We start from the raw sequence: 17,687 nt of genomic DNA on the forward strand, positions 1-17,687 counted from the left end.
TGCATAAGCACCATATCTTGATGAAGCCTTTAATTTCACATTTAACGGTTTGTGGAATTATATTCCCAGTAGCCCAAAGTTAAAGCAACCCAAGTGCCCCTCAACAGATGGATGGATAAACATAATGGGGTCCTTATCTACGTGATGGAATATTATGCAGCCTTGAAAAGGAAGTAAATTCAGGCAGATGCTACAACGTGGATGACATTATGCTCAGTGAAATCAACCAGTCACAAATGCATGAATCCCATAGGATTCTGCTTATATGAGTCTCCTAGAACAGTCAAATTCATAGGGTCAGAACATAGGATGGTGGTTGCCAAAGGCTGGCGAGAGGAGCGGTGAGAGTTAGTGCTTAATGGGGACAGAGTTTCATTTTGGGAAGACAAAAAATTTCTGGGGATGGATGGTGTCAATAGTTGTGCACAATGTCAATGTACTTAACGCCACTGAACTGGACACTGAGAAAATGGTTAAGATGGTACATTTCATGTTATGTATATTTTACTACCAAAAAAAAAAAAAAACTGAAAAAAAAGTTTGTGAAACATTTTTTCCTGTCATGTAACCTATTTTTAAGAGTCACATGTTTGTATTTAGAGGTTTTAAAGTAGTTGGCATATTTCCATGATGTAGAGGCTGGCAGAAGATGATGCCCTGGGTTCTCCCACGTCTGCACAATTTTCCTGTCCCCATTGTGTGTCCTTCAGAGGAGAGCAAGCCCCAGCTTGAAAGGCTCAGATTTTGCCTGTTATGATCTGTCCTTCAGAAAAAAACTCTGCCACAAGGAGGAGGGAAAAAATGCCCCAAAGAAGCAAATAGTCCACTTTGGGTGTTGTTGGCTGGAAAAGAGAATTCTGCTGGGGGAAACTTCAAAGGCTTCTTGGAGAGGCGGTCCTGGCCACAGGACCTGGAGAAGGAAGAACAAAGGAAACTAGTTCTTCAAAAACACACTGTGGGGACCTGCATATTTGGCTCACAAAACAGCCCACTATGATCAGGGACCAGAGGCAATAACACACAGAACCACAGCATGAAACAGTTTCTCTGCAGGTTGTTACTATTCTTCAGCCACTAAGTCATGTCCAGCTCTTTGTGACTCCATGGACTGCAGCACACCAAGCTTTCCTGTCCTTCACCATCACCCGGAGCTTGCACAAACTCATGTCCATTGAGTCGGTGATGCCATCCAGCCATCTTATCCTCTGTCACCCGCTTCTTCTCCTGCCCATAATCTTTCCCAGCATCGGGGTCTTTTCCAATGAGTCAACTCTTTGCATCTGGTGACTAAAGTATTGGAGTTTCAGCTTCAGTCCTTCCAATGAATATTCAGGGTTGATTTCCTTAGGACTAACTGGTTTGATCTCATTGCAGTCTAAGGGACTCTCAAGAGTTTTCCAATGCCACAGTTTGTAAGCATCAACTCTTTGGCGCTCAGCCTGCTTCATGGTACAACTCTCACATCCATACATGACTACTGGAAAAACCACAACTTGAACTATAATGGACCTTGGTCAGCAAAGGGACATCTCTGCTTTTTGAGAACTTCATTTCCCTGCTCAGAGGGAACATGAAGTCTTGTTATCAAAAGGATGTTACTAGACCCCACTCCTTCCTGGTTTGGAGCACCGGGTGGACAGCCACCTGCCTGGTGATCTGTTACCAGATCACAGGCTCCATTCATTTTGTTTTCTATATCTCAGGGATCACCTTGACTGTTGTCCAGGTCAAGAAGCAACAGTTAGAATCAGACATGGAACAACAGACTGTTTCAAAATTGGGAAAGGAGGTCTTTATATAGGGCTACGATGTTTTAGAGGACAGAGAGGGGAAGGGGGAAGGGATATTGAAGGATCCAGGCATTCAGGAAGAGGGAACAGCAGATCAGAGGCACTGAGGCCGGAATTCATGGGGTCCTTATAGGATTAGTGAGAGAGTGAATTAGAACAAAACTGAGAGGAAAAGTGGAAGAGAAGGACATAGAGGTCAGACAGAAACCACAGTACAGAGACCCCCACTGCCAGGTGAAAGTAGGTAGCCTTTCTCTGGAGGCAATAGAAAGGGAGCTATGGAAAGCCTATTACAGTTCTTAAAGAGGAAAAACATGAGTGGTGGGAGATGAACAAGAAAAGGTTGAAAGGTCCCCCCATGACACACCCGCCATGCGCTAAATTTTCACGCTTCCTCCATGTGACTTCAATCTTCCCCACTTTGGACATGTAATGGCCCCTGTAAGCTGTCAGGTCTCGTCCCCTGGAGACACTCGGGGTACAGTGAGGGGGCCAGGAGGGATATCTCATTTTATTTATGCAAAAGTCAAAGTCGCCCAGTCGTGTCCGACTCTTTGCGACCCCACAAATTATACAGTCCATGGAATTCTCCAGGCCAGAATACTGGAGTGGGTAGATCCCTTCTGGAGGTAGATCCCTTCTCCAGGGTATCTTCCCGACCCAGGGATCAAACCCAGGTCTCCCACATTGCAGGCAGATTCTTTACCAGCTAAGCCACAAGGGAAGCCCTATTTATGCAAAGTTATTCCTAAAAAGGGGGAAAGTGTAAAGCCTTTTGTATATACTGCAAAAACAGCCTGGACAGTGAAATTAAGAATAGAAAAATTCTTTAACAACCTTTTTCTTTCGTCTTTGGAAAACTTAATTTGTTAATTCCAGCACCATGAGAATGTGTTTCTAAAGGGGGCTTTCATCCTTGTCTAAAAGAACTCCTGGGAAAAGATACAGATTTGCATTTCTATGAAGTATTAATGACAGATTTAATTAAATATTCAAGCTACCTAAAGTAATAAAAATTCACTTCCAAAACAGTATGCTGCTAAATACTCTTATTTTAAATGTGCAGCTTAAACAATTTCCCAGTTTCTCTGACAGAATGTGCCTTTTGAAGGAGTTTCTTCTATGTTCTGTGATGTGCTTTATCGCAAAATGAAATCAACCTGTCAATCAATGAATTATTGGGACTCTAAGGAGTTCAAGACATCACACCCCTCCTCCTTGCACAAGTTTGGAAACAAAAACAACTGGATGTGTGGGTGAGCCAGATAGACACCAAATGTCAGCTTTAATATTGATGAAAACTAGATTGGAGAATGTGGCTCAGATGTGTTTGCAAAGGAGTGGAATAACCAGCTTCCCCACAAGCTCATCACATCATGGTCAGAGAATGGGGGCTTCCTGCAGGCAGACTGGCTTCTAAAGAGAGGAGGAAGTTGTATTGAGCGTGCTCAGTTCCTTCTTTGATACCACCGATCAGATAGCACCCTTCTTGGAGAGAAGTGGGCAAGCAATGGAAAGAGGCCAGGATGTCACCAGCAAAGAGAAAGGAAAGACAGAGGTCAGAAAGGAGTCACATCAGGAATTTTATATCCAAATGCTGGGAGGAGATGACGAAACACTATTTAAATATAAGCATTCACTCCTATTCGAGTGGCTGACCACTCCCCAAAGCAGGTCAGTCTATATCATGCTTTGCTGGATGGATTCAAAATTTAAGACTTTCTCCTTTACCTTGCATCAAGAAGGGGGTGGACTCGGCAAAGATGTGTTCATATTTGTTGAATGAAAGAGCACCCTGCTAAATAAACATCATTATTTAAGATAGAAAAGTCGATTTCTATGCCTGGAAAGACATTCCACCCACCCCATCATCTAGATCATTAAAATGCAAAAATCTCAAACAAATTAATTTGACTTTGGAAGCCAGTGGGCTTTGATTAAACCAGTCAGTGTAGTTTTGTTTATGGATGATCTGTAATCTCTTATAAACTCTTACCACCGAACTAGCTATGTGACCTAAACAAATTGCTTAACTCCTCTGAGTCTCGGTTTTGTATGTGTAAAGCAAAAAATAAGATAACAGGTGACAACGTCTAGTATAGTCTGTGGTACCTAACAAGCCCCTAATAAATAGTAGCTGCCATATTCTTACTACTACTATTATTTTCACTATCGTTACTATAATTAGTTAAATAGAGCTTCCTTTGGGTTGCAGGAAAAAGATAAAAGGCAATAGCTTATAATTTTGAGAGTTTTCTTTCCTCCTTTAGGAAATTTCTTCATTTCTAATTGTAAAACACACACACAATGTAGAAAAATATTTAACAACTGAGATTCCTGGTGAAAGACAGTAGATTTATAACATGCATCTACTGTTCTATTTAAGGCTATTCTACTCAAGTGAAAGTTTACCTACTGACTACTAAAAATCTCAGTCCTCTTCCCTCATTTGGCTCCTGACATATGTGCAACAAGGCAGGAGACCAGTCTTCTCTGGGAACTCTAACCAGACTTCAAAAAAGTTCTATAGATACGATTGTTGGGAGTTCTCCAAGTTCATGGTTCAGCCCAATCACGCTAGAGTGAAGGTCACAGTCTGCAAACCCCAGTTACAGCTCAGAGACTTCAAGCAGCTTTTAAGTACTCCACTCTTAAACATAAGCAGACCACCAAGGACAGCCACTTTCCTGAGAAAACTCCAATGAATGTTGAGACAGCAATAAATATGCAGGAATTAAAAAAAACTTTAAAAATGAACATTCTTAGAAAGATACAAGAGCTATAGAATCCTTAAAACAACAAGAGAATGTTATTTTTTTAAAAACAGAGTGTTCAGAGAGGAAAAAAAAGCTCTTAAAAAAAAATGAAAATTAAAAATATAGATAAAAATTCAAGGGCTTCCCTGATGGCTCAATGGTGAGGAATCTGCCTGCCAATTTGGGGTACATGGGTTCAGTCCCTGGTCTGGGAGGATCTCACATGCTGCAGGGCAACTGGGCCATATGCCACAACTACTGAGCCCATGTTCTAGAGCCAGTGCCCCACACGAGAGAGGCCGCTGAAATGAGAAGCCCATGTGCCACAACCAAGGAGTGGCCCCTGTTTACCACAACCAGAGAAAAGCCTGCCCAGCAAAGAAGACTCAGAACAGCCAAAATAAATAAATAAATAAAATCTACAAATAACACAACTCAAAGGTTTGAAAAATAAAACTTAAGATGTTCTCCAGAATGTAAAGCAAAAGAACAAAGAGAAGGAAAATAATAAAAAAAGAAAAATAGATAAACAGTCCAACATCTGAATAATTAGAGATCAAGAAAGACAGATTCAAGACCAGGAGTAAATCATCAAAATTAGTCACGAAAATTTTCCAGAATTCCAAGATGGGTCAAATTATCCATCAATTATGGGGGCAGAAGGAAACATTTTCAGTCTTGCAAAATTTTAAAATATTAAATCCTCCATGTGTCCTTTCCTCAGAAACTAATACAGGATGTATTTCAATGGGGAAACAATGGAAACAGTATCAGACTTTATTTTCTTGGGCTCCAAAATCACTGCAAATGGTGACTGCAGCCATGAAATTAAAAGATGCTTGCTCCTTGGAAGAAAAGCTATGACCAACCTAGACAGCATATTAAAAAGCAGAGATATTACTTTGTCAACAAAGGTCCATCTAGTCAAAGCTGTGGTTTTTCCAGTAGTCATGTATGGGTATGAGAGTTAGATCATAACGAAAGCAGAGGGCTGAAGAATTGATGCTTTTGAACTGTGGTGCTGGAGAAGACTCTTGAGAGTCCCTTAGACTGCAAGGAGATCTAACCAATCCATCCTAAAGGAAATCAGTCCTGAATATTCATTGGAAGGACTGATGCTGAAGCTCTAATACTTTGGCCACCTGATTTGAAGAACTGGCATAGGAAAAGACCCTGATGCTGTGAAAGATTGAAGGCAGGAGGAGAAGGGGATGACAGAGGATGAGATAGTTGGATGCCATCACTGACTCAGTGGACATGGGTTTGGGTGGACTCCAGCAGTGGGTGATGGACAGGGAAGCCTGGCATGCTGCAGTCCATGGAGTCAAAAAGAGTCAAACACGACTGAGTAACTGAACTGACTGTATTTCATTAAAAGAACGTATCGGGAAATAGAAGGATGAGGGGAATTCGTAGCATGACCTCAAGATGGCAGCTGTGCATGAAGCACAGAGGCCAATGTCTGGATGCAGCACAGCTCTGCAGAGGTACAGAGAGAGATGTCCTCAAGAAGACGGAATTAATAGACGACATGACTCATGTGACGGTCCTGATAGGATATTTGGCCATCCACCAAAAGGTGACTGAATTAGTGATAAGTACACAGAAAAGTAACAACAGCAACAAAAAGAAACCAAAGGACAACAATGACTCCAGAAAAAACTAAAAGTTACATCGGAAAAAATAAATCTGTTTTTATACGGCTCAGATGTGGGTATTTTTAAAATAATCATAGTAATAGAAACCTTTAATACAGATATAACTACATTGAATATGGGGGAAAATAGGAAGGGCTCATGTGTTGCACAATGATAGAAGAAAGGCAGCTATATATTATCTTCTATAAAGAGAAGTAAATAGATAATACCCAAAATCGAGAAATCAAGAAACAGGAAGGCAAGCATGGTATTTAAAGATATGGAGGTAAACACCAAAGATCAAACTGAAAAATTAGAAGTTGTTACCTCTTGCAGATTTGCAAATGCGTATGTGTGTGGCTGAGAGGGCTGCTTTTGGGGGGGCACAAAACTCACAGAATTACACAACTCTTTAAAATAATGCATGCGTGCATAGGTTTGATAAAAATGAAAAGTGAAATTTTAGAATGGACAATGTAGAAAAATGTTACTACAACCAAACTATCCAAAGATAACCATGGCAACATTTTGGTATGAGAAAAGTAGAAGTAAAATAAAAGACTAGAAAAGTCAGCTGAAGACTGAAAGGTCTTGAATGTTATGCTCAGGAATCTAGGCTTTGTTTTGGAGCAGTGGGAACCTATGAAACTTGTCTTAGGGACTTGGCTCAATATTCTGTAATAACCTAAATGGGAAAAGAATTTACCAAGAATAGATGTGTATACATATAACTGAATCATTTTGTTGTATACACCTGAAACTAACACAACACTGTTAATCAACTGTACTTCAATATAAGATAAAAATTAAAACCAAGGAAATTCCCTTAAACTGGTGTGTCAGGGAGATGACTGACAGACTCTGCCTTGAGGGGTAAAACAGGGTCAAGAGCAGATAGGAAGAGAACCATCTGGAGGCTTTCCCAGTCTTTGTAGGTGGATGAATGGATTTTCCCTTCCAAAGTACCTTTTTTTTTCACCTAAGCTTTATAAGGACGTGCACCATCAACTTTCTCTCTTGTCAGGTCATCTGAAAAAGCACATTATTCTCATGCTTAAGCTCCAGTCCCTTTTGAAATGACAGGTATGTGAAGAGCTGTTGCTGACAGAAGCTGTTCCTGTTCCAGTCACCTCTGCATAATTGCCGAGGCTGCTGCAGAAACACACTGGGGTGCACGGCCAATTGCAGTGCCAGGAGTTTCACTCCTGATGAAGGGACTGCTAATGAAGTGTGCAAGCATGGCATAGCCTGAAACCTGGAGACAGTGAATGAATAATGAATGGGTGAACGGTTACCTGGCAGACACGGCACTCAGACAGAGGGCATCATTAAGACAATACCAGAAATCATGGGTGAGCAGAAAATATGGTCTTGCCATTCTCATTTCTATTTGAATGTCCCTAAAGATATACATGAGGTCTCCTGCATTCCAGGCAGATTCTTTACCGTCTGAGCCACCACGGAAGCCCAAAGATATATACGAGAAATTTGTATCTCAGTTCAATTCAGTTGGGTCTGATTCTTTGCGACCCCATGGACTGCAGCCTGCCAGGCTTCCTTGTCCATCACCAACTCCCGGAGCTTGCTCAAACTCATGTCCATCAAGTTGGTGATGCCATCCAACCATCTCATCCTCTGTCATCCCCTTCTCCTCGTGTCTTCAATCTTTCCCAGGATCAGGGTCTTTACCAATGAGTCAGTACTTCACATCAGGTGGCCAAAGTATTGGAGTTTCAGCTTCAGCCTCAGTCCTTCCAACGAATAGTCCAAATTGATTTCCTTTAGGACTGACTGGCTTGATCTCCTTGCAGCCCAAGGGACTCTCAAGAGTCTTCTCCAACACCACAGTTCAAAAGCATCAGTTCCTCGGTGCTCAGCTTTCTTCACAGTCCAACTCTCACATCCATACATGACTACTGGAAAAACCATAGCTTTGACTAGACAGATATACTCTGTGAAAAACCAGCAAGAGAACACACCAAAGAAGAACTGAAATAGTCTTCATTTCTGGATCCATCAAATAAAAATTGGCTAATAGAACAAAGAAATGAGCATCAAGAGACCTGTGCTTTAGGCTTTATTCCACCACTCCACAGCTATGTGATCTTGGACAAGCCTCTCAACCTTTCTGAGTTGCAGTATTCTTACATGTGAAATGGAAATAGTAAGAGTTGCTCTACTCGATTTACTACAGAGGGGTGTGGGATACACACAGAGGTTCCAAGATCATCTGAAATATCAAGAAATTGAGAAGAACCTAAATGTCTTTTAACTGAGCATCGGTTAAGTCATGTAGGGTTCATTCATATCATGAAACGCTATACTGATGAAAAAAGAAATGAGGAAACTGTCATGTACCAATATGAAAAATCTTGAAATTTCAGGGTTAAGTAAAAAGCAGAGAGGATACATGATAGACAGACAGATAGGTGACAGATAGACACAGATAGATAGATGAACATAGAGAGACCAACCAATATATAGATAGATCTATTTCTAATAATTGGAAAGTAAAAACGAGCCACATAGTTTGTGCTATGCTTTCTACTCGGCTCTATGGATTGACCCAGGCATTGAGGCAGGAGAAAGAAGCCACATTCTCTGTCCTGGTCAAGGCATTCCACAAGTAAAACCTTGGCCAGAGGCCACTATGAGTGGCAGCCTTCCAGCCCTACAGACTGACCAACTGCCCGAGCTCTTGAGAGTCTCCTGAAGTTCAGGGTGCATGTGTGCGTGCAGAGTCGCTTCAGTCCTGTCCGGCTCTTTGTGACCCCATGGACTATAGCCTACCAGGCTCCTCTGTCCATGGAATTCTCCAGGCAAGAATACTGGAGTGGGTTGCCGTGTCCCCCTGGGGAATTTCCCGATCAAGGGTCAAACCCGTGTCTCTCACGTCTAAGCTGCATTGGCAGGTGGGTTCTTTACTACTAGCACCACCTGGGAAGCCCAAGGTAGATACTCAAATGTCCCTTTACCAACTGGGCACATGCCTCCAAGCCGCCCCCCTTGGTTGCCCTCCAAGAGATGGTAACCGCACTGACATGATCGACCCCTGCAGAGAGCAGCTCTGACCATCTATCAAACCCACATCGGCACCTTCTTGCTGAGGTGTCTGGTGTCCCCAGAGATGAACCCAGCTCTTGACACAGGCTGGGACTGCAGCTTTACCTCCATCTCACACTTACAAGCAGAAGGAAAAGAACAGGTCAGACTAAGATACAGCCCCCAATCCTTAGAGCCAATGAGAGCAGAGGTCATGAGAAGAGGACCCACCAGCCGAGACCAACTTCCGGAACTACTAATGAATATACCCTGCAAAGGAGTCTCTACGAAGTGCCTAAATCCCGACAGTGTTTCCCTAAAAGGCCTGAGCTTCTCAGTGCAGCCTTCCAGGCCCCTCATGGCCCGGGTCCTGCCTGCCTCCTAGTGCTCCCTTCTCCATATCTGACAGAAAATTCTCAGCCTTTCTGAGGACAAATAAAGCCACAAGGTAAGCCTCAATAAATTCCAGACACATGTTATCATATATACTTTGTTCTCTAATACATACTAAGAGTAGAAACCAATAACAAAAGGATAGGGCTTTTTTTTTTAAGGATCTGTTAAAATTAAAAATCAGTCACCAAAGGATAAGTTAAAAAGTCTGGCCATGGCAGAGGGATAGGAAACAAATCTACTCATGAATCAGATTTGCTTTCCCACCAGTAGATAATTTCCCTGGGGCTGGTAAAGACTTCACCTTCCAATGCAGGGGGTGCAGGTTCCATCCCTGGTGGGGGAGCTAAGATGCCACATGCCTCACAGTCAGAAAACCAAAACATAAAACAGAAGCAATATTGTAACCAATTCAAAAAGGACTTTAAAAATGGTCTACATCAAACCAATCTTTTTTAAAAAGCTAGACAAATCACATGATGCAACAGTTTTCAGACTCAACAACAGGAAGCACAGGACTGGGATTCTTGAGAGGAAAGGAAATAGACAAAGGTGAGCCCCACGGCTGCCCCAGGTTCCAGCCTGAATGCAATTCCTAGGACACAAAAGTATATAGTGGGAAACGCCGGGGTAGACCAGCAGTCTCGGTAGCTTCAGAGAACAGAAGCAGAGTTTGGGAGGCTACTGTGTCTAGAATCTGTGTGGCAGAGTTCCAAGGAGGAGGGAGGTGCCCAGAAAGAGAAAGAGATCCAGAGATTTGCAGGAGTGACCTCAAAGCTCTGGCTGAGTACTGTGCATGCTTGAAAAACAAACCTATGCCAGGCTAGGGGAAGAACCATAAGAGGCAGAACCATTGCTGGAGCTCACACAGAGCTAGGAAGAGTTTGTGTTCCCAGTACCCAGAGTGAAGAGACCCCATAACACCCAATGCAGCAGGCAGAGTTCTACGAAGGGTGTTGCCTCAGCAGCGGGAATAACCTTAGCTCTCGACTAAAGCCAGCTCTGGACCCAGCCTAATAAGGCAAGTCTTGAAAGGATAAAATGAATCCTAAATAATATACGGACATGTCAAAACTCCAACAGTAATAAAGAAAATACAAAAGCCAGTACCTAACATGTAAAATCTACAATTTTTAGCATCCAATAAAAAATTACCATGCATGAAAAGAAGCATGAAAATATGATTCATAATCTAGAGAAAAATCAACCAATGGAAATGAGAGAGTTGATGGAATAACCAGACAAGGACACAAACTGATAAGAAAAATAATTGAGGTGTAAGGATCAGAAGGGAGGTTACAAAACTGTGATTATTTGCATACAGCATGAATTATTATGGGTTTCTCAGGTGGCACTAGTGGTAAAGAACCTGCCTGCCAGTGCGGGAGATATAAGAGACGCTGGTTCGATCCCTGGGTCAGGAAGATCTCCTGGAGAAGGGAATGGCAACCCACCCCAGTATATTCTTGCCTGGGAAATCCCATGAACAGAGGAGCCTGGCAGGCTACAGTACATAGCATTGTAAAGAGTCGGACATGAATGAAACCACTTAGCACAAAAATTATTAGGCAAAAAAATCAGTAGAATCAACAGAGACATTCTCACAACACTCCTGAGAGGTAGGTGTGTCTACCATCACACTTGAAAGATGAGTACAGTAGGGAGGGCACAGAGTGGTTAAGTAACTTGTTCAAAGTCACACAGCTAGAAAGTGGCAGAGCTAGGACTTGGACTCAGCGGTCTGGCTCTAGAGACAGAAGAAGGGAGTCTGGAAAGACTTATAAAAATTAGTAAGACTTTTCCACAACAGTATCAAATAAGCCCCAAACATAATTAGAAAGAAGTCATCATTTACAATTGCAACCAAACCTATAACACATCTGGGAATCACCATAGGGAATACACAAGACCTTAGGTATATGTGACCCTAGGATTTGTCACCCAAGTTTAAAGTATAAGGGAAAGCTAATGAGAACGGACACAGGGGTGAAGGGGAGACTGGGACTGTCCCAAGCACATTGAGATGGAGGTTCACCCTATGTAATGGAAACAAATGTAAAATCTATTAAAGATCCTAAAAGAAGATCCACATAAAATAAGAAACATTCCAGTTTTTTGGAGAAGACAGTTCTCAAATGAGCCTCTAATTTTAGTTCAACCTCAACAGAGATTTCTTTTGGAACTTGGTTAACTTATTCTAAAATATACACTCCCCCCCCCCCACCCCCACCCCCCCCCCGCCGGCAACATCCCCCAGGTTGAAAGTCTGCATCTGTGCATTTGTAATGAGCCCATCAGAAGGGCCGGTGTCTGTGGAGGGTAATGGGTGCTTTCCACCCACCCTGGACAGCTCCTCTGACCAGAGCTGACACTTTACTTTGTAACCCATCAGCTGGACAGAAAAGGTGGGCAGGTAGGAGGCCCACATTCATCCCTCTGCTGGTCTCTCATTTCCTCTCTGAATCAGTCACAAGCTCTCTCTGAGAGAGTCACACTCCCCTCATCCAAGGCGAAGCTCAGCGTAGTCAGGGGGGCTTTCATATGAAAGCAAGAGGCAAACTTCTCAACGATCCATGCACAAATTGCCTGCTCATCTAAAACTGTGAACGTCTCAAGAGCAGGATCCTGGAACAGGGCCAGGCCCAAAGAAAAGGCCACAAAAGGTTTCTTCCAGGAGGAGGTGAAGGGGCTGAGGAAAAGGGGAAAGCCAAGGAGGCCAAGGAAAAGAAAAAAGGTGGAAGCAAAGGAGGGGATTTGGGGAGGAGGACCAAACAGTCCTGCTGGGAGACAAGCCTCCTTCCAGTCACTACAAACCCAGCCCTGTTACAGAAAGGGCACAGGTGATGGAGACAGACATGCCGTGTGGGAGCCCCAGTTCCACCCCTCCCTGCTGGCGTGACCGTGGGTAATTCCCCCAGCCTTTCCAGACAGAAGAGTCTAGACCAGGGACATACTGACGTGGGGCTGAGGGTAGGGGATATCTGATGCAGATTCTATTTAAGAAAGGGGGTGCCCAGCAGGTGCTCCCAGCCTGCTCTGCAGCCCCAGCCATGAAGCCGTGGTCCCTTTGGGGACACCCCGCTGCTTGACCACGGGTCCTGGGGCAGTGGTCAGCAACCCCCCTTGCTCCATCTGGACAGCTGCGCGAGCTTAGAGGGGCTTCCCAGGGCTGAAACAAGATCAAACGACTCTCAGCTCTTGGCATACCGCCACCGGCCCCCAAGCACTGTCATTTCTCTGCAATTACCCTCAAACAAAAAATCTGAACAACGGCCGCTTGGATGCTGAGAGATGCAGCCAATCAATTTCAGGAGCAACATCAAAGCCGCGGACTGGGGAGTGCCTATTTTACTGGCACTTGCTGCAGTGAAACAGCCATTTGTGAAGATGGCCTGTCGTTAAAAGGTCACAGCCGACAAATGACTCTTGGCTGCCTTTCTCTGTGAGCCTGGGATTAGGTAGTCTATGAGCTGCTCCATCACTGGGAGAAATGGGCACGGAGCCCACTCCAAAGGGAAAAAGCACCTTCCCGCCCACTGCTCCTCAAAAACTGGTGGGCTATCACTGTCGCTCTCTGTATTCAACAGATGTGGGAGCCAAAGCATGCTCATCCAACATTGCACAACTGCAGGAAATAACCGTGTTCCGTGAGAATATTCCCTGTTGGTCCTGAAGATGAAGATGAGCTAGAGCTTTAAAATGTTGCGCCCACCAGCCCTGGCTACAGAAACACAGGTGAACTCAGTTGGAGACTCAGTTTCCACATCTGTAAAATAGGGATATGGATCATTCCTCTTTCTTAGGGAAGTCAGGAGGGGTAAAGCCTATGGAATGAATGAGAAACAGTCTAGAATGGTGGACGTATGTGGGGTCAGGGGAGCTCAGGGAAGCTGGGCTGCTGGGTCTGGTTCAGGAAACCTGGGGACCTTCTCACCCTATCCTTCACCATCTCTCTCCTCTACAGCGTTGGTGAGACTCAGTCTGTCTTCCCAGATGACACTTGAGATCTTTCCACCACAAGTCCACTCCCCTCTCCCTTGCGAGACCCCAAACTCCAGCAAACCAGCCTTTGCACAGGGTTACAGTCTCTCTGGGTTCCTCCAAACCTGCACCGTGTCCTTAGCTATGGCTCAGGCCACCCATTCCTCCCACCAAACCAAATCCTAACTTATCCTTCTCCGACAATATCCACCTTATGTCTGATGAGCATGTACGTGTGCTAAGTCGCTCCAGTCGTGTCTGACTCTTTGGGACCCTATGGACTGTAGCCTGCCTGGCTTCTCTGTCCATGGGATTCTCCAGGCAAGAATATGGAGTGGGTTACCACGCTCTCCTCCAGGGGATCTTCCTGACCCAGGGATCGAACCTGAGTCTTCTGCAGCTGCTGCATCGCAGGCAGATTCTTTTACCACTGAGCCACCGGGGAAGCCCTCTTAAGTCTGACAGTGGGTCCCAAACCAGTGCGCGTTGGGGGAAACGTCTTGCCATGCCTGCCATGTTGCCAGTTCCTCCATGGAGCCCCTGCCCCCTCCACCCCTTTCCTCTTCCCCTCCTGGGTGAACCGGGAATCCACTGGGCAGGCTTGGCTCAGCTCTGTTCTGAGCCCCACTCCTGCTCCTCCAGGAAGGCTGCCCCCAGGACGCCCCAGGGATGCCTCAGGTTGGTCTGTTTAATTCTGGGGTGTTTAGCAAGCCCATTTGGTGCTCTTATAACTTCTAGCTTCTGAATTCACCTTGAACAGTTTAAGACAGATGGTGTTTCCACCTGTGCCTGCCTGAGTCTGTGTCTCATGTCTGAATGGTACATGGCACACGCGTGGGAATAAGGGTGCCACCGCTTGGGCTCATAAGACATCAACAACTGGACGCACATTCCCTGGAGCAGGGGCTATGGTTCTTTGCCGGATGATACCTTTGTGTTCTGAGAAATACACTCACATTAACAAATAATAATAATTCTAAAACTTAGGCAAAGGACCTGTGGGACAGAAGGTAGGAAGAAAAACAGCAGCTCTAGAATATGGTCCATACATCCACTCACTGACACACTCCTCTGGGGGCCTGCCCTTACTGGGGGAGGCAGCAGGCACCCTAGCAGTGACAACATGGTGTCGACTCCTAAATGTCACCTCCTCAGAGACAGCTGACCTGACCCTCCCACTCACGGCTGACTCCACTTCCTTCTCACCATCCCCCTGCTCCGTCACTATCACAGCATCTTACTCATTTCTTTAACGGCGCTGACCACAGTCTCGCATTTTAAGGGCTTTCTGTCTAGAATGTGTGTCTCTGAGAGCGGGGACCACCCAAGGGATCATGGTCCCTTCAGCATCCCAGTGGATGAAGGCACAGCGGGAGGCATGCTGGGACTGGAAAGGGAGCTGGTGGGGGCGGTGGGGGGAGGGGTGAGAGGGAGAAATGGGTGTTCCGGGAAGGCTTCCTGGAAGAAGGGACACCGAAGGGCAGAGGCAGTGCCTTAGGACAGCTGGGGACAAAGTTGACTTGTCCAAGTAAAAAAAGGTGGAAAGGTAAATCCAGGAAGAGGGAAGGACAGGTAAGCAGCATATGGTCATATGTGGTGTGCGTACAAACTAAAGCCTACTGAGATGAGAAAAGTGGGCTGGAGAGGGAGGTCAGGCTGCAGGCAAGATACACGGGGAGACAGGGTGAAACAGCAGGAGTGAACCCCTCAGCACCAAGCCAGAGGGGTAGCCTGAAGGACACACCTGAGGCCTCTGCGTGGAGAAGTGGAGGAAAAGTGCTCCAGGCAGAAGGACCAGGAGGAAAGGCGCGGTAGTGGTGGTGGGGGCTGGTGCCCACTTGCAGGAAAGCCGGGTGCAGGATGGAGGCGGACACTCACAGCCCCCGAGGGCTCTGCTGCTGCTGCTAAGTCGCTTCAGTTGTGTTCGACTCTGTGCGACCCCACAGACGGCAGCCCACCAGGCTCCACCGTCCCTGGGATTCTCTAGGCAAGAACACTGGAGTGGGTTGCCATTTCCTCCTCCAATGCATGAAAGTGAAAAGTGAAAGTGCAGTCACTCAGTCGTGTCCGACTCTTTGCGACACCATGGACTGCAGCCCACCAGGCTCCTCTGTCCATGGGATTTTCAAGGCAAGAGTACTGGAGTGGGGTGCCATTGCCTTCTCCACCCGAGGGATCTGTGTGTCCTCAAACCAGGCGGCAGCCAGCCCTGTGATGAGTGGCAGGTGAAACACTAACCTTTTCAACCAGGTCTTCGGGAGCCTGTTCCTCAAACAGCTGAATTTTATCTTCAATGCATTTCTTCAAGAGGTCTATCTTGCTTCTGCTCTTGGAGCGTGGCTTTCTGGCCTTGGACTGTGGCTGGAGTGGGGAGAAAACATGGATGAGAAGGTGATCACCAGCAGGGGGGTGCAGCCCCCGATCTCCGCAAGCCCAGAGAGGCTCCTGCAGCTCTCTGCAGCACACAGCTGTCTTAGCTGGAGAAGGGTGGAGAGATGAAGCCTTCCCTGGAAGGAGCTCCGGTCACCAGCCTTTGGTCTTGGTGTACTCTGGGGGCTCGTCCCACCAAGGGGAGGAGAGGGTTGCTTGAGGGCAGCACCAGAGCTTTGCAGATGGACAGAGGCACTCTCAGAGGGCCAGTGAGTGCCATGAAGACAAGGTGATGGAATGAGCGTGCTGGCTGTTACCTCATGTTGGGTGGACGGGGACACGTCTGCAGAGGTAAATGGCTGCTGAGGACATCTGCATGCATCCATTCAAGGAAGCACTGTGCTTGGGGGCCAGGGGGATGTTGACAGAGACCATCCTCCTAGAACAGCAATCTGCACACCCTGCACACACATACTAGCTGCTCACAAATGTGAGGAAGTGACACTGCAGCTGAGCCTGGCAGGACAAGGTGTCAGGAGTGTGAAAATCTGGAAACAGGGGGTTCCAGACCCCAAAGATCTGAAGCCCACAGCAAAGGTGAGAGGGGTTAAAGAAGAGGTCGTGGGTGCTCAGTAAATTGATATTCAAGGAATGAACGAATGAGTGTAGCACATGCTACAATGTCTGAGCCTCAGTTTCCACGCCTATAAAATGGAGATAATAGTGCCTACCTCACAAGATTACTGCAAAAACATAACACAATGTAACATAATTATTAGTCAGTCATGTCTGGCTCTTTGTGACCCCATGGCTCCACTGTCCATGGGATTCTCCAGGCAAGAATACTGGAGTGGGTTGCCATTCCCTTCTCCAGGGGATCTTCCCAGCCCAGGGATCAAACCTAGGTCTCCTGCTTTGCAGGTGGATTCTTTACTGAGCCACTGGGGAAGCCCTTAAACCACATAAACATAACAACATAGTATAACATACTAAACAAAACGATGTAACAATACAACACAGCATAACACAATGCGATATAACACAACAACAGGCTATTTCTATAACATAGCAGAGTGCTGTGATAACAGAAGGTACATAACATCAGAATGTGACAACAGGACATGACATAACACAGCAAAACATAACCCAGCGCAGCACAGCCTGATGGAGCACAACCATCACAACGTAACACACCCCACCTAAGAGGCTCAAAGCAATGTGTGGTCAGTGGTCACTCCCACGAGGGCTGGTGCTTTTCGCTTCCCGGCTCACATGCCCACCCTTGCTCCTCTCTTTCATTGCCATGATCTCCCAGAGCCTGCTCTCGACCTGGACTCAGGCCTGCCCGCCAGTCTCTGCCCCGGCTCTCATGACCATGGTGATAATACTAGAGAGGACTACCATGTCCTCAGGGCTTGCCCCAGCGCACTCAGAGGAGGCAAGCACCTGAAGGGTAATTCACTGAGATCAGACATCCCATTTGACAGAGGAGGAGACTGAGGCCAGGAGAACAGAATCAATGGCCTCAGCCACGTCACGGGAGCCCTGAGAACTTGACGGTGAGCCTCCTGATCCCTGAGCCCAATATCTTTAAGTACACAGGCTAGGCTCACTAACTCCATGAGTGAACTAAAGTTTTCATCTCCTGCTCTAACGGAGATAAGACCACAAAAAAAGGAAATTGTGAGTCAGGGCCTCTGAGGAACAGAGCTGGCCTG

The 17,687-nt window shown here is 45.9% G+C and overlaps 1 protein-coding gene across 1 annotated transcript in view; it reads right to left on the reverse strand.

Moving 5' to 3' along the window:
- Positions 1–17,687, reverse strand: part of EVC2 (EvC ciliary complex subunit 2) — a 150,985-nt gene that overhangs the window by 26,658 nt on the left and 106,640 nt on the right. Inside the window, exons 16-17 of the mRNA XM_070458129.1 lie at positions 15,834–15,960; positions 12,737–12,740 (exon numbers count right to left, since the gene is read on the reverse strand). Of these exons, the coding sequence (XP_070314230.1) occupies positions 12,737–12,740; positions 15,834–15,960 (131 nt within the window). The remainder of the gene's footprint in view (positions 1–12,736; positions 12,741–15,833; positions 15,961–17,687) is intronic.

This window comes from Odocoileus virginianus, chromosome 29, assembly GCF_023699985.2.
Source record: "Odocoileus virginianus isolate 20LAN1187 ecotype Illinois chromosome 29, Ovbor_1.2, whole genome shotgun sequence".
NCBI lineage: Eukaryota > Metazoa > Chordata > Mammalia > Artiodactyla > Cervidae > Odocoileus > Odocoileus virginianus.